The sequence below is a fragment of the Aethina tumida genome, chromosome 3, assembly GCF_024364675.1.
Source record: "Aethina tumida isolate Nest 87 chromosome 3, icAetTumi1.1, whole genome shotgun sequence".
NCBI classification, from domain to species: Eukaryota; Metazoa; Arthropoda; class Insecta; order Coleoptera; family Nitidulidae; genus Aethina; species Aethina tumida.
The window spans coordinates 18,737,765-18,763,916 of NC_065437.1; the positions used below are offsets into that span (position 1 = coordinate 18,737,765).

The 26,152-nt window shown below is 29.4% G+C and overlaps 7 protein-coding genes and 1 long non-coding RNA gene across 9 annotated transcripts; 5 read left to right on the forward strand and 3 right to left on the reverse strand.

The window, feature by feature from the left end:
• Nucleotides 1-432: 432 nt before the first annotated feature.
• Nucleotides 433-8,854, reverse strand: LOC109609666 (neuroendocrine convertase 1-like). Its single transcript, XM_049964175.1, has 12 exons — nt 8,699-8,854; nt 5,449-5,556; nt 5,195-5,389; nt 2,585-2,731; nt 2,244-2,409; nt 2,015-2,187; nt 1,749-1,961; nt 1,596-1,696; nt 1,259-1,477; nt 1,046-1,209; nt 858-991; nt 433-799 (listed from the first exon to the last, which is right to left on the reverse strand). Exons 1-12 carry the CDS (start codon nt 8,852-8,854, stop codon nt 581-583), a joined length of 1,995 nt encoding a protein of 664 aa, XP_049820132.1. The 3' UTR covers nt 433-580.
• LOC126264838 (uncharacterized) lies at nt 3,530-3,963 on the reverse strand. The gene is made up of 2 exons (XR_007547455.1): nt 3,933-3,963; nt 3,530-3,824 (listed from the first exon to the last, which is right to left on the reverse strand). It is a non-coding gene; the product is annotated as an uncharacterized LOC126264838 (long non-coding RNA).
• Nucleotides 8,855-9,984: 1,130 nt separating the features above from the next.
• On the forward strand, nt 9,985-11,242 carry LOC109609667 (acaloleptin A-like). Of its 2 annotated transcripts, none has more exons than XM_049965028.1 (3): nt 9,985-10,083; nt 10,190-10,604; nt 10,812-11,242. In XM_049965028.1, exons 2-3 carry the CDS (start codon nt 10,190-10,192, stop codon nt 11,138-11,140), a joined length of 744 nt encoding a protein of 247 aa, XP_049820985.1. In that variant the 5' UTR covers nt 9,985-10,083; the 3' UTR covers nt 11,141-11,242. The 2 variants fall into 2 exon arrangements, with proteins under 2 accessions (XP_049820985.1, XP_049820986.1); XM_049965029.1 differs by having other exon boundaries at nt 10,190-10,556; nt 10,764-11,242.
• An 875-nt stretch (nt 11,243-12,117) lies between these two features.
• Nucleotides 12,118-13,321, reverse strand: LOC109609668 (acaloleptin A-like). Its single transcript, XM_020026384.2, has 2 exons — nt 13,260-13,321; nt 12,118-13,160 (listed from the first exon to the last, which is right to left on the reverse strand). The coding sequence occupies exon 2, from the start codon at nt 13,158-13,160 to the stop codon at nt 12,210-12,212; it is 951 nt and encodes a 316-aa protein (XP_019881943.1). The 5' UTR covers nt 13,260-13,321; the 3' UTR covers nt 12,118-12,209.
• Nucleotides 13,322-13,572: 251 nt separating this feature from the next.
• On the forward strand, nt 13,573-14,607 carry LOC126265004 (acaloleptin A-like). Its single transcript, XM_049965030.1, has 2 exons — nt 13,573-13,694; nt 13,785-14,607. Exon 2 carries the CDS (start codon nt 13,785-13,787, stop codon nt 14,520-14,522), a length of 738 nt encoding a protein of 245 aa, XP_049820987.1. The 5' UTR covers nt 13,573-13,694; the 3' UTR covers nt 14,523-14,607.
• Nucleotides 14,608-15,402: 795 nt separating this feature from the next.
• LOC109609669 (acaloleptin A-like) lies at nt 15,403-16,206 on the forward strand. The gene is made up of 3 exons (XM_049964176.1): nt 15,403-15,417; nt 15,492-16,038; nt 16,115-16,206. Exons 1-3 carry the CDS (start codon nt 15,403-15,405, stop codon nt 16,204-16,206), a joined length of 654 nt encoding a protein of 217 aa, XP_049820133.1.
• Nucleotides 16,207-19,966: 3,760 nt separating this feature from the next.
• Nucleotides 19,967-21,958, forward strand: LOC109609670 (venom acid phosphatase Acph-1-like). The gene is made up of 6 exons (XM_049964485.1): nt 19,967-20,082; nt 20,640-20,738; nt 20,790-21,029; nt 21,087-21,275; nt 21,340-21,675; nt 21,735-21,958. The coding sequence occupies exons 1-6, from the start codon at nt 19,984-19,986 to the stop codon at nt 21,885-21,887; spliced, it is 1,116 nt and encodes a 371-aa protein (XP_049820442.1). The 5' UTR covers nt 19,967-19,983; the 3' UTR covers nt 21,888-21,958.
• A 2,059-nt stretch (nt 21,959-24,017) lies between these two features.
• On the forward strand, nt 24,018-26,023 carry LOC109609704 (venom acid phosphatase Acph-1-like). The gene is made up of 6 exons (XM_020026425.2): nt 24,018-24,137; nt 24,681-24,779; nt 24,831-25,070; nt 25,128-25,316; nt 25,379-25,714; nt 25,786-26,023. Exons 1-6 carry the CDS (start codon nt 24,039-24,041, stop codon nt 25,936-25,938), a joined length of 1,116 nt encoding a protein of 371 aa, XP_019881984.2. The 5' UTR covers nt 24,018-24,038; the 3' UTR covers nt 25,939-26,023.
• The last annotated feature ends 129 nt before the right edge of the window (nt 26,024-26,152 follow it).

The following is a 26,152-nucleotide window of genomic DNA, read 5'->3' on the forward strand; positions in this document are numbered from 1 at the left end:
AATTGTCAATATAATTTACTGCTTTGATACTGGTTTCTAATATTTTTCTAGTCATACATCCAAATCCCTACATTTTTAAACAATTGAAATTTATATTGTGGTATTAATTAGCAATTAAAACAAACAAGTATTAACATTGAAATAAGTTTTATAGTTTAATAATAAATAAACAACTTACATAAATGGTGTGAGAATAGTAAGACATAAACTGTCCTTTACTATTATTTATTGTGAATGTACCTCAGAGAAAGAGACTCAATTATCTCATGGGAAACCCAAGTCTTTTTGGGTCAATTCGATTTTTAATTTTGGAATAGACTAAGGTGCAGCAACAAATTTAAGAATTATTCAACATTTTTGTCCTGATAAGGATACTATTAAAATTAACAAACTCCTTGTCCTTGAGGAGACATTAAATAAGTTTATATGCACTTAATTCTATTGTTTATTAATAATTTTTAATTTACAAAGCTGTTTCATAAATAAATTTATTTTAAAATTTACACGTCAACAATATATTTTAACACTTTCAAAACTTGATACACTAATAAACATAATTAAATAAGTTAAAAACATATTTTTAAAAATCTGCATAATCATAAAATTCAGAATTGTCCTCTAATGAATTATCATAATATGTGTGCATTTTTAACGAGTTTTTATAAAACTTGTTGTTTACACTGTTGTAGTTATGATTATAGTTTCTTTGTCCCCTTTTCATATGTTCAGGTTTGGTTTTGGTTCCATGTAAAATTAAAACAGTATTTCCAATATAACCTTTATTACCTTCCGGACCCACCTAAATAAAACACCATTATTATAAAATTGATTTTATAAAACAGACATTTTATACTAACATTGTCTAATATTTTCACAACCCAAGTACCTTCAACTTCTTCTCCCCATGTCATAACAGACATGAATGTCCAATCGATGAATCCCAGTGTACTTTTATCTAGTTTCCTTGGCGTTAAGAGTTGCACTTCTGTACCTATTAAAATTAATTAATAGATAATAATACAGTGATAGGTTAAGAGGAACATACCAGAGGGAGAAGTTATTTTGATTTCAAGAGCTCCCCTTACACTATATTCGATTGTGGTTCTAAGTTGAAGATGTTCTAAATAAACTACCTCTTGATCAGTGTTTCTACATCCTGTTGTGTGTATATGCATTGTAGCAGGATTTCCATATGATATTGTTGCGTTACTAGAAATAAAAATATAACTATACATTTTTAAATTCTTTTAGTACTTACTGAGATTCATAGCGTATAGAACATATAGATTTTTCCGGTACTCGGGTCCAGTTAGATGCTGTTTTGACAAATCCATATGCGTTCATTAGGCCATATCCGAATTTCGTATTAACCCAAAAACCGGCCGCATTTTGTTGCCAACCTTCGTTATCTAAAACTGGAGCTGGTTCGGAAGTCCAAACGATGATATGTTGAACGTCTCTCCATGTTAAATTTGGACTTAAACAAATTTATAAATATTTTTAATTTATTTCTAAGAGCAAGTGATTAGAAAAATTGCAACTGAACAACAGTAGTAATAGAAATAGTATTATTATTTACGCTTTGAAATACCTACTTAATTTCCAATGCCAAAGCAATTATTCCAGCTGCTAAAGGTGCAGAAGCTGATGTTCCAGTATGTTTGATTGTGCATTCATTATTTAAATCTGTTGTTGCCTAAAATTAGACATATAATTTTAAAAAATACAAAATATTATACACCACTTACTATCATTTGATCTTTATAAGCCCCAGAAGAATAAGTAACAGCAAGAGTAGAAGCACACGCTTCCCCATACCAAGGAAATTCCCCTCTTTGAGAAGCACTTCCAATTGAAATTGTATAAATACTAGCCAGATAACCATCACAATTACAATTGTCTCCTTTACTTCCTCCATTACCAGATGCCCAAACATAAATTGATCCTTTTCCTCCTCGACCCTAAGTTTTAATTACGATTAATGATGAAATTTAATATTCATTATATAATTTACCTCTTTAACACCTCTTTCTAATGCTTCTCTAGCTAAACGTCCGGGTCCATCTACAGTTTTTCCATCGTCTTTAGGCCCCCAAGAGGCGCTGTAAATATCTATTAAATCTCGTCCGTAGCTAAGCCCTGAACCTTCAATTCGGTCTGTTACTAAACCATCTAACATACGAATTCCTAAATACAATAATTTGTTGAATGTATGTATATATAATATTTTAATATTTTTGTACCTCCAATTCTAGAATTAAATGCTATACCAACTCCGCATTTCTTATTGTTTGCCATCATGGATACTTCACCTGCACATCTTGTTCCATGGCTATTTGATTTATGGTTGTCATATCTGGGTGTCGGATCATTGTCATCATCATTGCAATCCCAACTAATATCTGGATCCTGGAACAAATAAAAGATTTATAAAATTAATTAATTTTATTAATTTTTAATAATGATTCCTCTATAAATAATGAATTACAATTATAACGTTAGTATATATATATATATATATATATAGTAAGAGACTAAGAGGCTTAATTAATTTCTACTGGTGCCTTCTATACATAACACTTACATAATTTTCTATCAGATCCTGATGTGTATATTCTATGCCATCATCCAGAATGCTTACTCTGACACCTTTTCCTGTTATTCCTGCTTTATACACTGGTAATACATTTAAATCTAATTTGGGTAAATCTGGCCTTGTTCGGGTGTCTTGCTAAAATACAACAAACATATAAAAACAAGACTCTTTTATAATAAGATAAAAATCAACTATATGAAAAATATTTTGATTAATAATATTTTATTATAAATAAATATTAATATATTGATATAATTATCATATGCTTTCTATATCATAATGTATATTTTTATTTGAATTGAAATTCGGTTGTGCTGCTGGAGAACAGTCATACGCTGCTTTATAAGGTACGTAATACTATAATTTGTATTTTATTTAGATTTTGTTTTCTTTAATTTCAATTTTAGATTTTATGGTTACAGTACAACTTATATTTTAATTTGAACTTTTTTGTTTTAATTCATATATATTCAATTGAAATCACCAGTGTTAGAATTTTTAATAATTAAATAATTGATACTGTGGCTTTTGAATAACAAATTTTAAAGAGTAAATAAAATAATATCATATTTGTATTTTAATAAATATTATCTTGTATAAATTGTAATGAAAAAATGTGCACATAATAAATGTATACAGTATTGCTATATAAATAAATAATTACTTCCATCAATATCCGATATTGAGTGAAATTTAGTAATATAACAAACAATGACTCACTGAATTTACACAAATGACACAGAAAATGTATTTTTTATTATTCTCAAGACACAATAAAATAAAAAGTCCCTTACTATTTACTACAGTGAATCCCCAACGAGTGTATTGTCTAAATACTTTGAACTTGAACGTATTCAGAGAAAGTGAGTCAGTCTGTAGCAAATCTCATTATATTGGTCCTTGGATATGAGGAATGACATATTAAACAAAATATAAGAAAAAATATTGTTATTATTATTTGTTTAACATTTTTACTCAAATTATAATTATTACATAAATATATTTTTTAATTAAAATTATGAAGTATGTTTAAATTGGTTTGGTAAATCTGTTGTTGTAATCCTAAAATAGTTTTGGCCACTGTCGGATCCGTATTAGTCTTCAGAACATCCAAAAGTTGATCGTTTATACTTTTGGTAGAAGGTGGTTTAACCGTAGTGGAGGATGATGGAGCACCTTCAGATGCCACAATCAAAATCATTGTAATGAAAATAAGTTGCTTCCACATCTGAGAATAGGTTAAAAAAGTACATATTAGCATTATTTTTATACGTACGTATATTCGAGTACATCATGGAGGGTAATTATAAATGTACAAGATGGTATATATACTTACACTTATGATCTTGTGAAACAGAAACGAACTGATACTCAATTACAGAACACTGCATACTTTATAATGTTAATGTTATCTTTATTGAATACAAAACAAATAAAAAATGTAATTTACATTAAATAAACACGGTTTTTATCATATTGTTATTTATAAAATTGGAACAGGCTAAAGAGCGCTAGAAATTCTTTATCCATAGTAGAGATAATCAATTAATTGAATGAAATTGTCGTCATTATTTAAGTAGTTTTTCTTTCAAGGGGAATACCAAACACATATTTACAATAACATTAACACAACATTAATAATTTTTGTAATGCAACGAGTACTTTTTTGGGATGTTTAAATTTGATTTCTGAAACACAAAGAATCAGTCCATGAATAAATTGGTATTTCAATAATATATTTTTTTCAAGTATATATTGTCACATTTTGAGGAATTTGTATTAAAAATTAAATTTGATTTATTAAATTTAAAGAAAAATTGACCAACAAACAAATAGGTCAATTCAAGATGGAGATAAATTTTTACAAATATTTTTTTTTTTTTAATTAATAATAGAATATTAAAGGAATAAAATTCTGTTAAATATTCTGGTCAGTTAGAACATTTATAATCCCCAATTCTATATGTGTTGTGTAATACAAAATATTAACAATATAAATTCGTGGTATTAAACAGATATGGAACGGACCGTGCTGAAACTACCGTAATCTATCTTAGATATTTTTATGGATCTGATAAATTCAGTTAATATTAACTTATGTTGAGACGCGATGTGTAAAATCCCGAATCTCGCTTCGGGAGAAATCGGTGATTCCCAGATATGGTAATCCCCTTGTTAATAAAAATTAAATGATTTACATTAAAAAAAAATATGTCAACATTCTCATATATTAATTACTATCATTTGTATATTTGCTCTTACAGACTAACAGACGGCTTAAAATCATTTATAAGTTACAGTAATTTAGTCAATTATCTCGAGACCAATTACGAGATTTTATGGTTTGTTTTCAATAACTACTTATTTGAAACAGTATAGTTAATTATAGCCAGCGGTATAAAGCGGTTGAGTGAAATTCTTGGTAAAAAATTACATTAAACGTTAAGAGTTCGATGAATTTTTTTTAAACGGCAATTTGTACGTTTTAAGATGTTTGTAAATACCTGAGTTTCTTTTAAAATAAAATTAATGAAAGTTGTTAATAAGAATTCTACAACGACGTGCACAATCCCGTTATGATAGATTTATAAATCTTACCAAATACCATTCCTGAGTCCAAAGTTCATCGTTGAATATTTTATCGTTTTTGTTGATCGGAGGAGGTCTTTTATAAATTGTTCTTCGATCGTTGTCCAAACGTTTAACCCTCTCATGGGGCACGTCGGCTGGATCTATATCGAGAAAATCTCTTTTATGCCTTTCTTGTATATGTTGCTCCTCGGCCCAGATAACCTATATGGAAAATTGTAAAATAATGTTGTGTATTAAATATATATTAAGAACTGCGTCACCCTGTCATCTTCAACTAAACGTTTTTCTACTTTTTCTCCTCTTTTACTGTGTGTTGGGTATACGTTTGGAAGTGGTATGAATATGTAGGTGTCTACAAATCCTCGTACCTAAAAATAATTTTTAATAACGTGGAAAAAAATGTAATTTGTTTTATTAAAATTAAATATCCAGAGGGAATTTAAAAAATTATACCATCAACAAATTTAAGTATATCCGTTATTAAAATCTCCATTCGTACTATTTAAATATTAAAATAATTGTAAAAATTCTTAATTTTAAATTCATTCATCCTATAAAAGAGTATATATTTGTGAGATAAATATAAATACGGTTTTAATTTATAATGTTTCGCTCGTGATTCATGTAAATTCAGTACTTAAGCTCTTTAATATCAACATGAAGGTTTATAAATTCTTGTTTACCGGTAACTTTAGGAAAAACAACTTCCGGAATTATTGAATAAACAAAGATTAAATATATTATTATTAAAAATTGTATATTTAATATAGGGAATAAATGTAAAACCAGTAGGAGTAGATTTTTAGTAAATCTTTATAATAATATTAGACTGTCAAAATAATACTATAATAATTATTTTCTCATGTCGTAGTGGAGAGGAGGTATCTATAAATATTTTACAGATTATGTTTCTATTACTCGAAATATATAAGAAATTATTATATATATATATATATATATATATATATGTGTGTGTGTGTGTGTGTGTGTTTGTGTGAGAATCTGTGTAATTTTTCTGTGCGCTGATAATTATATTATTTTTAACTAAAGTTTGATGTCGGTAGAACGTCACGAATCAATTGCTAAACCCGCATTGTTTACAATACAGTTCAGTGACATTGTACGAGGTACACATGGGTCGGACCCCTTCTGAACCGACTACTGAACTGGGGCATGATACAAACACTGGGGTACGGCGACCAGGTGCTAGCCCAGCCGGCTATTTCTGGCACACGTCGCGTCTCCCATCTCGCTCGCACCCAACCACCCGTACAATCGTTTTGTCCCTGTTCCCGCGAACGTACCGTTATATGACGTGGACTTTTCGATGCGGGGGGTGGTGCAATATCGGATCGCGATCTATTTTTAGGGGTTGGGCGCGTGCCCGAATAATACACCTCCTCGATTTCATGTTGGCCGCGTACGATGCGTCGCTTTTCGCGCGACAAAAGCGCCGGGAATTCGGCGCCGCCGGTTTTAGCGTCGCAGGACGCCGTCAGTAATGGTGGGCTGCGGCTCAGGAAAATCTAGCGTGCACAATGGGACGATTAATGAAAATAAATGTACCCAAGCATGATGCGGCAGTTGCACCTATTTGTTTATTATTTGATTTTATTATTTATGTGGTACTATCATAAAATATATTATGGTAGTTCGAAGGAATGTGACATTAAATTTGCTTTTTCATGAATATTCTTATATTTTTGTCATATGTATACGTAAAATTTTAGAATTCAAGAATTCTATTGAATTGTTTTCCTGTCTTCATTTAATTTTAGAGATACAAAAAAAAACATGAATGAAATGATTGTATTGTTAACAATTATAATGTTGAAAGGTTAATATAAATAATATACATACATCCAAGAACATTTAATATTATTTCAAAATATTGAATAGGATGATTATTTCTACTTATTTTTTAACAAATTTACAATTTTATTTTTACAGTAAATCTAAAATGAATATTTATTTATAAAGATAAAAAAATTTTTGGTATTTTTGTAATAAAAATTGCCCCATAAAATGTTCTATTTTCATATTATTCTATTTAATTTTTATTTATTTATTATTTAAACAAAATGTGCTTGTATGAATGGTTTCAATTTTCATATTTGCCAATTAATATGAATTATATATTAATAAATTGTACTTGAATGACTATGAATGTTTTTACAAAACACAATATAAAATTAACAATTGAAAAAACAAAGTTAAATGAATCGTTTTAATTTTCACTCAGTTCCCACTGTGCAGCTAGATCGATGCGGACGCCGCGGCGCCCTGCGTCAGGACGGTCCGACCCGCGATCGGGACGTCCGACGTTGGCCAGGGACGCGCTATAAATAGGATAGGAAAACCGTCAAGGGATACGCGCGAAGTTCCCATTTGGACGCCGCTAACAGGAGAACAGGGATACGGACGGGTGTCTCACCATTGTTTTCGGGGGTGGAATCGACGCGGGCGAAATCGCCATCCCCTCCGGTCGGTTGCAATACTTTTTATAATTTTGCTATCCTGTTACATGGAAGTTAATTCCAAGGGTTGGTTCTACCTTAAAGAATCTATGTTTTTTTCTAAAAATATATAGGTCGGGATATTCCATCGAAACTGACGTGCATTGCCAATATTTTACAACTGATCGCGATCATTTTGTTGTGGAATGGATTTGTGTGTGCATATGGAACGGTGTATTAAATGCATGTAGTAATTTTTGATTTTTTCTGACTTATACAAAAATACATTAAATAAATTATTATATGACCAAGAAAATATGTTTTAATATATCTATATTGATGGTAACATCAATTGAAGTAGAAATATTCTACATTATATATTTTTGTATTTTATTTTTGAATGTTTTCTAATTTTAAGACAGCCTAATAAAAATTCTAAAAAGTAACACGACAGAATTAATCTCTTTTTAATATAACTTTAAATACATTTTGGAAAAAATTAGTCAACTGAAACTATAATACATGTGCATGTTTTCACGAGATCATAAATAAACTAAACCTGATGTCACCAATCATATTAATATAGTACACCATATGGCTTTTTTGATAGTTTATTATCAATAATAAAAGTATTATCCGAATTTATAAGCTAGATATTAAAATCGTTATTTGATTCCTCAAGGGCAAAACATTTTTATACTTAATTATCCATTTTTTAAACCATTAAAGATGGATGAAATATAAAAATGGTAAAAATAATGATTGATTTATCATAATAATTATAAATATTATTAAAACACAAAATAAAAATATATTTTAAAATAATTTGTCTGTAACAAAATAAACTAGAATTCTAAATGTTTAAAATTAATTTTTTATTTAGATAATTTTAGTAAATCCAGAATACAAAAGGAAATTTGTTACTAAAAATATTTAGTATCCAACTATTTTAAAATAATTTTTATTTGTGTTTATTTGCAGATGAGTAAGATGCGAAATCTTATTTGTTATTGAGAAACTTTTAAAATTTTATTATCATTGTAAATGTACTTACAGGTCCTTTGTAATAATATCCTGTTTCTTGTGCCAATAATTGTGCAACAAAAGGTCCTCCCACTACCCTAACCACCAGTTCTTTTAATTCAGAGGAAAGTGCACTTTTTGTTAGAAACATAACAATAAACCACACGAAAATCCATTTAAACAACATGATAGTATAAATAGTGCGATTGGTTTTAGAAACACGACAAAACAATTGAATGATAATTAACTTGGAACTCCCGGAGTTTAAAGTTGGAAGTGAAAATTTCCCCTTCTACATGGAGTTTAAATAAAAACAGCCAAGCTCGGGCTTTGGGACTTGATTTGACAAAGGACTTTTATGCATTCGAATTTTATTTGATCCATTATCAGTGATAACGGTACTCTTTGTTTTACATTCAATCAATCGTCCATGTTAATGAGGCAGGTTGTGCTGATAAAATTCTGATACTGTAACCTATAATGCTTTATTTAAAGTGATATGTAATAATTTATTTTATCTTTATTAAAAATCAACTAATAATTGATCATCGGTGTATCAATGTATTAAATTAATTAACACCAACAAATAATCTTTCAGCGATATTTAAATTATATATTAGAGAGTGATAATTAAATGGCGTTAAAATATTTGTTATTTTGTTAAACATTGTAATTAGTATTCTAAAATTATTATAGCAAAAATTTAATAATACAATTGTATAAGTAATTCATACTTCAACATTTTAAAAACGTGATTTTGACCTAGATTAAGAATATGTAGTTGATTTAACTGTATAGAAATCCTGTTTTTAGAATATCCAGAGAATTAGAAAACAAGCTTATTGGGGATTAACAATTGATTCAGTGTCCAGACTTGACAAGAATCATTTATATCTTTCAAATGACTTTTTTATTAGACAAGGCTGCATACGCTAATGAATTTAATGTTCGAAAACATAAATTTTTGTTAATCTTTTCTACTAGTTTTCTAGATATATTTATTCGATAATGCGATTCCCAACAAATATTTAAAGTGTGTTTTGAGTAATAAAATGTTAATTGTCGTAATATTTTTTAAATATTTGTGCACTTACTTAAGTATGTTATATTTCATAAAAGTATTTTATCTTTATTTTTCATCACAGTACATTCAAACTCTTAATTAACATGTTAATTTAAATTAGTAAATTTGTTATATTTATAATTATCTTATTAACACAAACAAAATATAGAAATACGGAAATATCAAAACATTGATAAATACAACATTATTTATATACTCGGCAGTAGTTATTCCCCGATAGAGTATTTCACCAAGTAAATTTTAAGATAAAAGCAATGGTAAGAATCAGAGAATGTCACATTCAAGTAAACCTCTGATTGTGAGTGGACCTATTTAAAACATATATTGTGGTGGTTAGTATCACATAATTATTTGTACTCATATACTTATTCAGGAATTTACTGAATTTATTTTTTGACTTGTTTTTTATTTAACTATAGACCCTTATTAATTTTTCAGATGTTAAAAGAAGCCTTTTTCTTCGCTGCTCTCGCAGTAATTGTCGTAAGCGCAATTAATGCAGAAAGCTTGGTAGACGAAAATGAAAATGAGTTCGATGGACTCAATCGTCTAAAAAGATCTCCCGAAACTGAAGAAGAGAAAAGGAAGAGAGAACGGGGATGGCACGTTTCACCTGACGTTGGAGGAGATGGAAAAAATGTACAAGGTGTTCTAGAAACCAAATATGTAGGTGAAAAACACGACTTTAACGCTGGTTGGGGAAAAGTATTCCATGGTCCGGGAAGAGCGAAGCCAACTTGGCATGTAGGAGGAACCTTCCGTTTTAAAAGAGAAACCGAAGAGGAAAAAAGGAAACGAGAAAGAGGTTGGCATGTTTCCCCTGACGTTGGCGGAGATGGAAAAAATGTTCAAGGTGTTCTAGAAACCAAATATGTAGGTGAAAAACATGACTTTAACGCTGGTTGGGGAAAAGTATTCCATGGTCCGGGAAGAGCGAAGCCAACTTGGCATGTAGGAGGAACATTCCGTTTTAAAAGGGAAACCGAAGAGGAAAAAAGGAAACGAGAAAGAGGTTGGCATGTTTCCCCTGACGTTGGCGGAGATGGAAAGAATGTACAAGGTGTTCTAGAAACCAAATATGTAGGTGAAAAACATGACTTTAACGCTGGTTGGGGAAAAGTATTTCATGGACCGGGAAGAGCGAAGCCAACTTGGCATGTAGGAGGAACATTCCGTTTTAAAAGGGAAACCGAAGAAGAAAAGAGAAAACGTGAACAAGGATGGCAAGTTAAACCTGACTTAAGCGGTGATGGAAAAAATACTCAAGCTGCTGTAGATACTGTGTATAAAGGTGAAAAGCATGATTTTAATGCTGGGGTAAGTCAAATAATTCACGGCCCTAATAGAGCAAGACCCACATGGCACGTCGGAGGAACATTTAGGTGGTAAAAGTTAATATCACATGTACCAATTTTTGTATTTATTTTATTTATTTCTTTATTTATGTATGTATATATATTTTCCAATAAAAATATTATTTTCTATCTGAAATATTACTTTTTAATCCCTATTTTGTTGGTTAATCGTAAATATTAATATTATTAAAATTACTTTGTTTATATTTCTCTGTATATCTATGAATGTTTATAATATGTTTTTCAACTTTTAATTAAATTTTTCCTTACATATTATTCAATTTTGTCTTAATCTTTGTGTAGTAAAATTTTAAATATAATTTATTATATTTAAAATTTTTAAATTTAAATAAAATAAAATATTTTTTTCCACTTGTAATAAAAATTATATAATTTTATTTTATATTAAAAAAATTATATTTCTGAAATTAAAATTAACCAAAATTAAAAAATACAATTTATTTGAAAATTATATTTTAAGCAACGCCCATTATTTAATATATTTTATAATTTATTTTAATTTATTTATTTGCAGTTCAAATATGATTTAAATCAAAAACTGTTTACTAAACCCTTTTATCATTATTATTTTGCCTCTTTCAAAGAATTCATTTTCTCTATATACTATGTAATAAATTAATTCTTCTGATAGATTAAAAATTAATATCAATAATTGTTTATAATTTTCTCGTAGGATAGAATTTATGTGGTAAAAATTTTTGGTAAAAAGTTTTCCAACTAATGCAGTTAATTTGAATACATTATATAACTCAGTTTAATTATATTGAGTTAAAAATAATAATTTACATCAATAGACATAAATAAAAAATTTAAAAAAAATTGTGTAAGACAATCTTTAAAATTATTTTATATTGATTATATTTTGTATAGACACATTAGGATAATGTGATACATAAAATAATGTGCGTTTTTAAATTTAGATGTAATAAAAAAATTTTGTTATCAAATAAAAAATAAAATGTTTATAGGAAATTAATTAAAATTAAAATATAAATTAATTAAATTATTTTATTACAAAATTTAAATACATATATAAAAATAAATACTATAAATACAATAATTGGTACACGTATTATTAACTTTTACCATCTAAATGTTCCTCCAACGTGCCACGTAGGTCTCGCTCTATTTGGGCCATGAACTATTTGACTAACACCAGCATTAAAATCGTGTTTTTCACCCTTATATACAGTGTCTACAGCAGCTTGAGTATTTTTTCCATCGCCGCTTAAGTCAGGTTTAACTTGCCAACCTTGTTCACGTTTTCTCTTTTCTTCTTCGGTTTCCCTTTTAAAACGGAATGTTCCTCCTACATGCCAAGTTGGCTTCGCTCTTCCCGGTCCATGAAATACTTTTCCCCAACCGGCGTTAAAGTCATGTTTTTCACCCACATATTTGGTTTCTAGAACACCTTGTACATTCTTTCCATCTCCGCCAACGTCAGGGGAAACATGCCAACCTTTTTCTCGTTTCCTTTTTTCCTCTTCGGTTTCTCTTTTAAAACGGAATGTTCCTCCTACATGCCACGTGGGTTTCGCTCTTCCTGGTCCATGAAATACTTTTCCCCAACCAGCGTTAAAGTCATGTTTTTCACCTACATATTTAGTTTCTAGAACACCTTGTACATTCTTTCCATCTCCGCCAACGTCAGGGGAAACATGCCAACCTCTTTCTCGTTTCCTTTTTTCCTCTTCGGTTTCTCTTTTAAAACGGAACGTACCTCCGACGTGCCACGAGGGTTTCGCTCTTCCCGGACCATGAAATACTTTTCCCCAACCAGCATTGAAATCATGTTTCTCACCTACGTACTTAGTTTCAATTACACCTTGAACGTTTTTTCCATCGCCCCCAACGTCGGGTGAAACATGCCATCCCCGTTCTCTCTTTCTCTTCTCTTCTTCAGTTTCTGGAGAACGTTTTAGACGATAAATTTCTTCAGTTTCATTGGAGTTTTCATCAATGAAGTTGTCAGCGTTAATAGAAGTTAAGGCAAAAACTGCGATAACGGCAAGAAAAACGGCCTCTTTTAACATCTAGAACAATTAACGTAGATAACAAATAAATAAAAAGGTTAAATAAATTAAATAATACGATAAATAAACATATTAATAATATTAATTAATAATACTGACCTCCTCAATATGTATTTTAAATATGTATATCAATTCTACTCAGAGTATTATTCGAAAGTGACTTTCTTCGCTTCTCAACAGGGCTTTTATCTTAAAATTAACTTAGTAAAAAACTGAGTTGGGGAATAACTACTGCCGAGTAGATAAAAGATACTATTAAAATGTTGTAATATTTTTGTATTTTCGAAACGTTCTCTTTTCATATGCTAATTAGATTATTAAAATCAGTTGACTAATTTAAATTAAACAAAACAAAACATTTCGTTATTACTGAAGTAACATAACATTGTAATAAATATAGATCATTTATCTACTCAGAAGTAGTTAGTAAATCCCCGATCCAGTATTTCACCAAGTAAATTTTTAAATAAAAGCATTAGCGAGTACCAAAGAAATCACATTCAAGTAAAACAGTGATTGTGAGTATACATAGAGGTTAGTATCATACAATCATTATTAGTTATATATTCAGTGATCTATTTAGTGTTTTATTTAATTACATTCAATATTATTATTATTTTTCAGATGTTAAAAGAATTCATTTTCTTCGCTGCTCTCGCAGTAATTACCGTAAATGCTATTTATGAAGAAAGCTTGATTGATGAAAATGAGTACGATGAAATTAATCGTTTAAAACGATCTCCCGAAACTGAAGAAGAAAAGAGGAAGAGAGAAAGGGGATGGCACGTTTCACCCGACGTTGGAGGAGATGGAAAAAACGTACAAGGTGTAATTGAAACTAAATACGTAGGAGAGAAACATGATTTCAACGCTGGTTGGGGAAAAGTATTTCATGGACCAGGAAGGGCGAAGCCTGCGTGGCATGTAGGAGGAACATTTCGTTTTAAAAGGGAAACCGAAGAGGAGAAGAGGAAACGAGAACAAGGTTGGCAAGTTAAACCTGATTTAAGCGGCGATGGAAGAAATACTCAAGCCGCTGTGGATACTGTATATAAAGGTGAAAAGCATGATTTTAATGCAGGAGTTAGTCAAATAGTTCACGGCCCTAATAGAGCAAGACCCACTTGGCACGTAGGTGGAACATTTCGTTTCAAAAGAGAAACCGAAGAGGAGAAAAGGAAACGTGAACAAGGTTGGCAAGTTAAACCTGATTTAAGCGGCGATGGAAGGAATACTCAAGCTGCTGTAGATACTGTATATAAAGGTGAAAGACATGATTTTAATGCTGGAGTTAGTCAAATAGTTCACGGCCCTAATAGAGCAAGACCTACGTGGCACGTAGGGGGAACCTTCAGGTGGTAAATATTAATACGGTTCATATGAGTTATTTATATATTTATTTATTTACATATGTATTTATATTTTTTAATAAAATATTTTAATTTCAGTCTGTTTTCTTTTAATTTTTTATAAATATTATATTTTAAATTTTTGGCGGACTTTTTCCGCCCTATAAAATTTAAATTTGAAAGTATATATATTGTACTTTTATTACTATTTATATTCAATTTTCTATTTGACTTTCATTGCATTTTTTTTTTCTTTGAGTATCTATGTATATAGGTTTACAATTATATATGATAATCTGTATTATTTTAAAATAATATATAAAAAACTAACTGCACGCAAACTTTTTTATTGAAATCTGATAGTATTATAATAGTTTAAAAAAGTACGGGGAGGTCAATGTAATATGAGAGAGTTCAAGGTTGGATGAATACACTTCTTGTAGATTATTGTTATTCCCCGATCGAGTATTTTACCCATCTCAATTTTAGATATAAGGACGGGCACGGACTAAGAAATTGCAGTCGTCGAATAAACATACATGATCTAGCTGATAATTAGAGTAAAAACTGATATTGTTGTGGAGAGGTCAGTATTATTAACAATTTACGATTATTTTTCTGTTTATTTAAAACTTAAAGCTTACCATTATTTTAGATGTTGAAGGAAACCGTTTTATTTGCGGTTATTATCGCAATTGCTATTGCGTCGATAACAGCTGAAACAGTAAAATCTGAAGAAGGTTTTGAAACTAAATCAAATCGTTTAAAAAGGTCACCTGAAACTGAAGAAGAAAAGAGGAAAAGAGAAAAAGGCTGGCATATTTCACCTGATGTTGGAGGAGATGGAAAAAATGTTCAAGGCGGTGTAGAGACTAAATATGTGGGGGAGAACCATGAGTTTAATGCTGGTTGGGGAAAAGTGTTCCACGGTCCGGAAAAAGCAAAACCTACGTGGCATGTAGGAGGAACATTTCGTTTCAAGAGAGAAACTGAAGAGGAGAAAAGAAAGCGAGAACGAGGTTGGCATGTTTCACCTGATGTTGGAGGAGATGGAAAAAATGTACAAGGTGTTGTAGAGACTAAATATGTGGGGGAGAAACACGACTTTAATGCTGGTTGGGGAAAAGTGTTTCACGGTCCGGGAAGAGCAAAACCCACCTGGCATGTAGGAGAGACATTCCGTTTTAAAAGAGAAACCGAAGAGGAGAAAAGGAAACGAGAACGAGGTTGGCATGTTTCACCTGATGTTGGAGGAGATGGAAAAAATGTACAAGGTGTTGTAGAGACTAAATATGTGGGGGAGAAACACGACTTTAATGCTGGTTGGGGAAAAGTGTTTCACGGTCCGGGAAGAGCAAAACCCACCTGGCATGTAGGAGGGACATTCCGTTTTAAAAGAGAAACCGAAGAGGAGAAAAGGAAACGAGAACGAGGTTGGCATGTTTCACCTGATGTTGGAGGAGATGGAAAAAATGTACAAGGTGTTGTAGAGACTAAATATGTGGGGGAGAAACACGACTTTAATGCTGGTTGGGGAAAAGTGTTTCACGGTCCGGGAAGAGCAAAACCCACCTGGCATGTAGGAGGGACATTCCGTTTTAAAAGAGAAACCGAAGAGGAGAAAAGGAAACGAGAACGAGGTTGGCATGTTTCACCTGATGTTGGAGGAGATGGAAAAAATGTACAAGGTGTTGTAGAGACTAAATATGTGGGGGAGAAACACGACTTTAATGCTGGTTGGGGAAAAGTGTTTCACGGTCCGGGAAGAGCAAAACCCACCTGGCATGTAGGAGGAACATTCCGTTTTAAAAGAGAAACCGAAGAGGAGAAAAGGAAACGAGAACGAGGTTGGCATGTTTCACCTGATGTTGGAGGAGATGGAAAAAATGTACAAGGTGTTGTAGAGACTAAATATGTGGGGGAGAAACACGACTTTAATGCTGGTTGGGGAAAAGTGTTTCACGGTCCGGGAAGAGCAAAACCCACCTGGCATGTAGGAGGGACATTCCGTTTTAAAAGAGAAACCGAAGAGGAGAAAAGGAAACGAGAACGAGGTTGGCATGTTTCACCTGATGTTGGAGGAGATGGAAAAAATGTACAAGGTGTTGTAGAGACTAAATATGTGGGGGAGAAACACGACTTTTATGCTGGTTGGGGAAAAGTGTTTCACGGTCCGGGAAGAGCAAAACCCACCTGGCATGTAGGAGGGACATTCCGTTTTAAAAGAGAAACCGAAGAGGAGAAAAGGAAACGAGAACGAGGTTGGCATGTTTCACCTGATGTTGGAGGAGATGGAAAAAATGTACAAGGTGTTGTAGAGACTAAATATGTGGGGGAGAAACACGACTTTAATGCTGGTTGGGGAAAAGTGTTTCACGGTCCGGGAAGAGCAAAACCCACCTGGCATGTAGGAAGGACATTCCGTTTTAAAAGAGAAACCGAAGAGGAGAAAAGGAAACGAGAACGAGGTTGGCATGTTTCACCTGATGTTGGAGGAGATGGAAAAAATGTACAAGGTGTTGTAGAGACTAAATATGTGGGGGAGAAACACGACTTTAATGCTGGTTGGGGAAAAGTGTTTCACGGTCCGGGAAGAGCAAAACCCACCTGGCATGTAGGAGGGACATTCCGTTTTAAAAGAGAAACCGAAGAGGAGAAAAGGAAACGAGAACGAGGTTGGCATATTTCACCTGATGTTGGTGGAGATGGAAAAAATGTTCAAGGCGGTGTAGAAACTAAGTATGTGGGAGAGAAAAACGACTTTAATGCTGGTTGGGGAAAAGTATTTCACGGTCCGGGAAGAGCAAAACCTACGTGGCACGTAGGAGGAACATTCCGTTTCAAGAGAGAAACTGAAGAGGAGAAAAGAAAGCGAGAACGAGGTTGGCATGTTTCACCTGATGTTGGAGGAGATGGAAAAAATGTTCAAGGCGGTGTAGAAACTAAGTATGTGGGAGAGAAACACGATTTTAATGCTGGTTGGGGAAAAGTCTTTCACGGTCCGGGAAGAGCAAAACCTACGTGGCACGTAGGAGGAACATTCCGTTTCAAGAGAGAAACTGAAGAGGAGAAAAGAAAGCGAGAACAAGGTTGGCATGTTTCACCTGATGTTGGAGGAGATGGAAAAAATGTACAAGGTGGTGTAGAGACTAAATATGTGGGGGAGAAACACGACTTTAATGCTGGTTGGGGAAAAGTGTTTCACGGCCCGGGAAGAGCAAAACCCACGTGGCATGTGGGAGGTACTTTTAGATGGTGAATTGGGATGTGTAGTGCATATATTTATTTATTTATTTATTTATTTTATAAAAACATTTTATGTGTAATGGAGTTTTATTATTCAATATTCATAAAAATTTAATCAACGACTATATTTATAAAATGAGTGACTAAAACTAATTTTCATACGAAGATTTTAATTTAATCCTGGTATACAATATAGTATTATAATTAGAATAATAATTATGAAGAAAATTGTGATCAATATTTCTCCTATTAGATATTTTTCCGTATAATCCATATTGTTCAGCTAACATAACAGAATTTTCATATTCTTTAATAAATAAAATTTATCATTTGTAGTAATTACTGATTCATAACTCGCCACACTTTATAAAATAAACTTTTTTAATACTATTTTTTTATCGTAAGCTCTAAAAACATTTGTCATTGTTTATATATAATACTAACCACTAATTAATTTGAATTAAAATAACAATTATAAATTTTCAAATAAACTCAGCAAATTTTCGTTTCGAAAATATTTTTAGAAAAATTATTAGTAATAAATATTTTAATTCAAGGTATGTCATTTTACAGAAAATATTTTATAAGTTTATATGTCAATAACATTAATAAATTTTTAAATAAATTAATTTAAAAATAAAGTGATTTACGTTAGTTTGTTGTTATTTGTGTATTCTGGGTTGTCTGCTTTAAGGGGCTTGACAATAAAACATTTAAGTATTAATATATTCAAGAATATATGGCACAGGGCTATATACAAATAATTGAAATATTTGTTTGTCAAGTCTACTTGACATACGTGATACAAAATAATTTTCCATTGACTTGTATTTATTATATCTTTTCCATATTTTACAAGTTTTCATCTATGTTAAATAATAGAAATCTGCTAACCTACAAATAATACAGTTTTTGTTAAGTTCAATATCAAAACAAAAAATAATAACAAAATAAAATAAAGATATAAAATAATGCATTGAAGATTTCTATAATTTCTGCTCTTCTAAGCGGTAGGTTTCTATATAGATCGAAATGTGTCTATAAATTTTTGCCGAGGTATACTGCGATCATAGCGCAAATCAAAATTTGTCTTACAGGATTCAAGATATATGAATAAATTATTCAGATCTAACACATGTACTATAATTTTGTTATATGTTTGTAGGTGTAAATAGTTCATACATTTTCGTACCTTTAATAAAAAAATAAAAATAATTTTTTTAAGTAACACTGCTACAGATTATTTTCAGGAGGTAATATTAAAAAGTGACAATGAATTAGAAAATTTTATCATCTGTTAAAATTTACACATGAATAATTTATTCAGATCTAACAGATATAATATAATTTTGTTATATGTTTGTACGTATGAACAGATCACTCATTTTCATATGTTTAATAAAAATATAAAAATAATGTTTAGCGTAACACAGTCACAAATTATTTTCAAGAGGTAAAGTTGAAATGTTAATTGTGTAATGTAATGTTGTTATTAATTGCAAAATTTTAACACGTGTTAAAGTTTACACGTCACATATTTCATTAGTACGTGTTATAAATATATTTTTGAAAATAGATTAAAAAAAAACGTCAAATCGGCAGGTTGCGAAGCTTTATAATCATAATATTTGTTTTTTAGTATTTAAAAATGAATAATTAAAATTGAATATTAAATTTCAATATAACTACACATATGATTCATAATTTATTCATCTTATTCCATGTATATTCCTGAAAATTGTTTACATGACAATTTCTTACTGAAATGACGTGGATAATATTTAAATAATCAATAAATTTTGATTTTTGGTTAATGAATTATTATTATTCAATTTTAAATTAGGAATAATGAAGCAGATATTATTTATTCATTTTTAAGTAGCACAATAGATAAAGGTAAAATTTAAAGATAGTGGGCTACCAAAAATATGGTATACTGTTCTCGATATGGCTTGTATCTGTTAAAAAATATACGTTAATTTACAATTTTAATGGATGGTTTATTTCATTTTAATATAATTTATTAATTAATTTATGTCTTATCCAACCTAACAACTTATAATTAATTCAAGGATTAAGTACATTTCACTATGAATTCGTACTGTTAATTTAAAATATATGACAGGTCGAAATATTTTACAGCCAGTTTTTGGTCCAATAAATTGTTAAATTGAAAACTATGTTTCTATTAAGTCAATCACACACGTTTTAACGTTTTGACCAGAACAATGATATTCAAATTGTTTTTCCTGTGTTATTTTTTAACGGGACTAAGATGTGCTATTTTACCAAATGAACCTGAAAGTGAAATTGTTTTCTTAAATGTTGTAAGTATTTTTTATACATTTCAGTATATTTACAAATATGGTGATCTCATTATGAACAGAAAAAGTACCAAATATTACTCAAACATTTATGCTCGTAAGTGGAAAATTGTTGAAACTTAAGAGAAAACTACCATTATTTTTATTTAATTAAAAAGTGATTAGGATGTAGTAACTGGATCTTGTACCTAAATTTTATTCATATGAAAAATTGATAAAGTGATATAATTAGAAATTAAATGTAACACATTTTTTTCAATTTACATTACATGTAACAAAAGGTTTTAAATAAAATTACTTATACACACCCATGTGTTTATAATAAAAGTATATAAATATTACATATTAGTTACACAATAGTAATTAAAAATTTACATTGAAAAAATACAACAAATTAGATATTTATGAATATACAATATGTGATTTACCAAAAGATAAGTCCATAATCTCATATAATATATTTACACAAAATTAATGTACTATTAACATTCAGCGAAATAGATATATTTAAATAAATAAATGTATATATTTTTAAACATAAATTAATATTTTTTTGTTAGATTTTTAGACATGGGGCCAGAACCCCATACGAATTTTATCCAACAGACCCGTATAAAAATGAAACCTTTTTTCCCTTTGGACTGGGTGCTCTAACAAATGTAAGTGTATTTATTATTTACCAATGATAAAATTAATATAATTTTTAATAGGAAGGAAAAAAAGGAGAATACCTCCTTGGAAAGTACATCAAAGAGCATTACGGTGAATTTTTGGGTGACCTCTATTTGGTAAATGATTTTTATGTTAGAAGTACAGATAGTCCAAGAACCAGAATGAGTGCACAGTTAGTATTGGCTGGACTGTTTCCTCCTGTAAACGTACAAATTTGGAATCCAAATCTCAAATGGCAACCGGCCCTCGTAGACTACAAAAGTGATGCCGATGAAGATGTTTGAGTATTATTATCTTGTAAATAGAAAATATTATTTAAAATATTTCACTTTTAGCTTTTTTATCCGTATAACAATTGTCCATATTACGAGGAACTTGTAAAAGAACAAGCAAATAATAGAGAGTTGTTAAAAAAATTTGTAGGGCCATTTGCAGATGTATATGAGTATGTTGAAAAACACTCTGGAATGAAACTAAAAACACCACAAGACATGGGGAACATCTATTTTACTTTAAAATGTGAAGTAAGTAGAAGTTTAAGATAATACATGAAAATTTATTGACAATTAATACATTAATTTTTTGTAGTCAGAGTTGGGGTTAAAATTGCCAGAATGGACCAAGAAAGTATTTCCAGATAAAATGGAAGAAGCAGTTGGCGTTCTTTATAAATACGACTATTACAACCCAGAGGCGAAGAAAATTAATTCTGGATATATGTTGAAAAAGATAATTGACGATTTTGATGGTAAAATAAAAAATGATATTATCCCCAAAGAAAGAAAAGCCTCATTTTATTCCGGACATGACACCACTCTTGGTTCTATGTTAAACAGTCTTGGCTTAGAAGAAAATTATGTTCCACCTTACGGTAGTGCACTGTCAATTGAATTAAGAAAGAGAAACTGCGAATTTTTTGTAAAGGTAATTATGACAACAAATATTTAATTTAATTTGAAATGAACTATTCTTATATTTTTTAGCTAAGATTCCGAAAAGGTTCAGCATGTAATCCCATTGATCTCGTGATACCTGGCTGTGAGACTCTTTGTCCTATTGAAAAATTTAAACAACTAACTAAAAATATAATGCCAACTGTAGATATGAAAACAGCTTGCAAAGTAAATAATGCATAAAATTTAATAATAAAAAATTATAGAAAATCGTAAATTGTTTCATATTTATCTGGCAACAGAAAAATTTTTACTCAAGATTTATATTAATAATAGAATAAGAAATTTAAAATTTTATTAATTAATTTAAGATGAATAAAGCAGTAAGTTGTAACTTGAGTAAAAATACATGTTTTTTATTTTACACATAAACTGTGATGTGTATTTATTAAATACAATTTAAATAACTATAAATCAATATATTTTTAAATAAAATATTAGAGGTAAATATTTTGATTAAAAGAATTTTAATTTTAGGTCGTTTTGAGCTAGTTTAAATTTCTTGTTAATAAAGTTATATATAAATATTATTTTATTACATTCAAATGATTCTAATACTCAAATGTGTAAAATATTAAAATTTTTCGTTTGAGTAACAAGAGAGCATAAGAACGCATATTTTAATGTAAGTGATTAAATAATAAAAAATCTGAGTAGTTTAATAATGTTATTTTTTATATTTAATATAGGTAAATACTCAAACCCCCATAGAAACAACAATCAGTCATTATCTATAATTTTATATTATTAACACATATTACCATCAGTGGAATTTTAAAAAAATAAAAACATATAATTTTAATTTAATTAATATGTATTAGATTTAATAAAATTTACATATTATTTCTTCTTAAGTGTATAAATTGTACATTTGGTTAATTTGAAAACTTTCTTTGTATTAATGTGTTATCATTATAATAATAATAAATATTTAATTTGAACTAAAATTATGATTATAAATTTTCAAATAAATTGCTCAGCAACTTTTCGCTTAAAAAGAAACTATTTTTAAAACATTTATTAGTAAACTGTAAATGATATTTTAATTCAAGGTATGTCATTTTCAACACAAAATTTTATACATTTATATGCTAGCAATATTAATCAATTTTTAAATATATTAATGAATAATAATAATAATATAATAATTTCCGTTAAAGTTCGTTGTTGTACGTTGTATTGTGTATTGTGAGTTGTTTGATTTAAGATAATATATTTAAGTATTAATTCAAGAATCTTTGGCACATATACAAATAATTGAAACATTTGTTTGTGAAGCCTACTGACATACGTGGTACAAAAAGTGTTTCCATTGAATTGTATTTATTATTCCTTTTTCATATTTTATTTTATCTATGTTAAATAATAAAAATATGCTGACTTAGGAATAATACATGTATTCTGCGATCACAGCGCGAAACAAACTTTGTTTCACAGTCCTCAGGTTATATGAATAAATTATTCAGATCTAACACATATAATATAATGTTCGTACGTGTAAATAGTTCATTCGTTTTTATGTCTTTAATTAAAAAAATAAAAATAATTTTTAGAGTAATGTTAAAAAGGTGACAATTAAATACAGAATTTTAACACAATTTAAAGTTTACACTTGTAACATATTTCATTAGTACGTGTTGTACATGTATTTTTGAAAATAGATTAAAAAAACGTGCCCACGGTCTAATCACGAAGCTTTATAATTCTAATATTTGTTTTTTAGTATTTGAAAATGAATAATTAAAATTGATTATTAAATTTCAATATAACTACACATGTGATTCACAATTTATTCATCTTATTCATGTTTATTCCTGAAAACTGTTTACATAACAAATTTGTTTTTTATTGAAATGATGTGGATAATAATCAAATAATCAATAAATTTTGATTTTGGTCAATGAATTTCAAATATTTATTTCATTTTAAATTAGAAATAATGAAGCAGTTATTATTCATTCATTTTATTCATTTTTAAGTATGTTAGCATACATAGATAAAGGTAAATTTTAAAGATAGTGGGCTACCAAAAATATAGTACCCTGTTCTCGGCATGGCTTGTATCTGTTAAAAAATTTACATTAATTTATATTTTTAACCGATGCTTTATTTCATTTTAATGTAATTTATTAATTAATTTATGTTATATACAACTTAACTACTTATATTTAACTCAAGAAATATGCATATTCCAATATGAATTCTTACTGTTAATTTAAAGTATATGACAGGTGAAAATATTTTGCAGCCAGTTTTTGGTCCAATAAATTGTTAAATTGAAAACTTTGTTTTTATTAAGTCGAGCACATACGCTTAGACGTTTTGACCAGAACAATGCTATTCAAATTGTTTATTTTGTGTTATTTTTTAAAGGGGCTAAGATGTGCTATTTTACCAAATGAACCTGAAAGTGAAATTGTATTCTTAAATGTTGTAAGTATTTTTTATTTATTTTATTTTATTTACAAATATGGTGTGTAATATGGGGATATTATGAAAAGAAAAAGTACCAGATATTACTCAAACATTTATGCTCGTATGTGGAAAATTATTGAATCTCTGAGAGAAAATCAATCATTATTTTTATTTAATTAAAATTTGTCTAGCATCTAGTTATTTATATGAAAAATTGATAATGTTATAAAATTAGAAATTAAATGTAACATATGTTTCCAGTTTATATTACATGAAAGTAAATGTTTCAAATAAAATTACACACACCCATGTGTGTGTGAGCAAAGGTGTATAAATACTACATATTAGTTACACAATAGTAATTAAAAATTTACATTGAAAAACCACAACAAATATTTATTTCTTAGATATTTATGAATATGCAATATGTGATTTACCAAAAGGTAATTCCATAACCTCATACACAAAGTTAATGTACTAATTAACATTCAGCGAAATAGATATATTTAAATAAATAAATGTATACATTTTTAAAAATGAATTAACAAATTTTTGTGTTAGATGTTTAGACATGGAGCCAGAACCCCATACGAATTTTATCCAACAGACCCGTATAAAAATGAAACCTTTTTTCCCTTTGGACTGGGTGCTCTAACAAATGTAAGTGTATTTACCATTTATCAGTGACAAAATTAATGTAATTTTTAATAGGAAGGAAAAAAAGGAGAATATCTCCTTGGAAAGTACATCAAAAAGTATTACGGTAAATTTTTGGGTGACATGTATTTGGTAGATGATTTTTATGTTAGAAGTGCAAATAGTCCAAGAACCAGAATGAGTGCACAGTTGGTAATGGCTGGACTGTTTCCTCCTGTAAACGTACAAATTTGGAATCCAGATCTCAAATGGCAACCGGCCCTCGTAGACTATAAAAGTGATGCCGATGAGGATGTATGAGTATTATTATCTTGTAAATAGAATTTATTATTTAAAATATGGACTTTTTAGCTTTTTAATCCGTATAAGAGCTGTCCATATTACATGAAACTCGTAAAAGAACAAGCAAATAATAGAGAGCTGTTAAAAAAATTTGTAGGACCATTTGCAGATACATATAAGTATGTTGAAAAACATTCAGGAATGAAACTAAAAGTACCACGGGACATGAGTAGCATTTATTCTACTTTAAAATGTGAAGTAAGAGAAGTTTAAAATAATGTATGAAAATGTATTAAGAATTAATACATAATTTTTCGTAGTCAGAGTTGGGATTAAAATTGCCAGAATGGACCAAGAAAGTATTTCCAGATAAAATGGCAGAAGCAGTTGACGTTGTTTACAAATACGACAATTTCAACCCAGAGGCGAAGAAATTTAATTCTGGATATATTTTGAAAAAAATAATTGAGGATTTTGATCGTAAAATAAAAAATGATATTACCCCTAAAGAAAGAAAAGCCTCATTTTATTCCGGACATGAGACCACTCTTGGTTATATGTTAAACAGTCTTGGCTTAGAAGTAAATTTTGTTCCACCTTACGGTAGTGCTCTGTCAATTGAATTAAGAAAGAGTAAAGGCGAATTTTTTGTACAGGTAAATTTGCTAAATATTCGATCAACAAATATTTAATTTATTTTAATATTAACTATTCTTATATTTTTTAGCTAAGATTCCGAAAAGGATCAGCATGTAAACCAATTAATCTGGTGATACCTGGTTGTGAACTGCTTTGTCCTATTGAAAAATTTAAAGAACTGACTAAAAATGTGATACCAACTGTAGACATGAAAACAGCTTGCAAAATAAATGATGAATAAAATTGAATAACAAAAGATTATACAAAATCGTGAATTATTTTATAATTATTTGACAACAGAAAAATTTTAATTAATAATTAATTATATTAATTAATTTAATTAAAAAATAAAATATATAATATAAAAAATATAAAAATTTTATTAATTAATTTGAGATGAATATAGCAGTAAGTAGTAACTTACGTTTTCTATTTTACACGTAAATTGTGATATG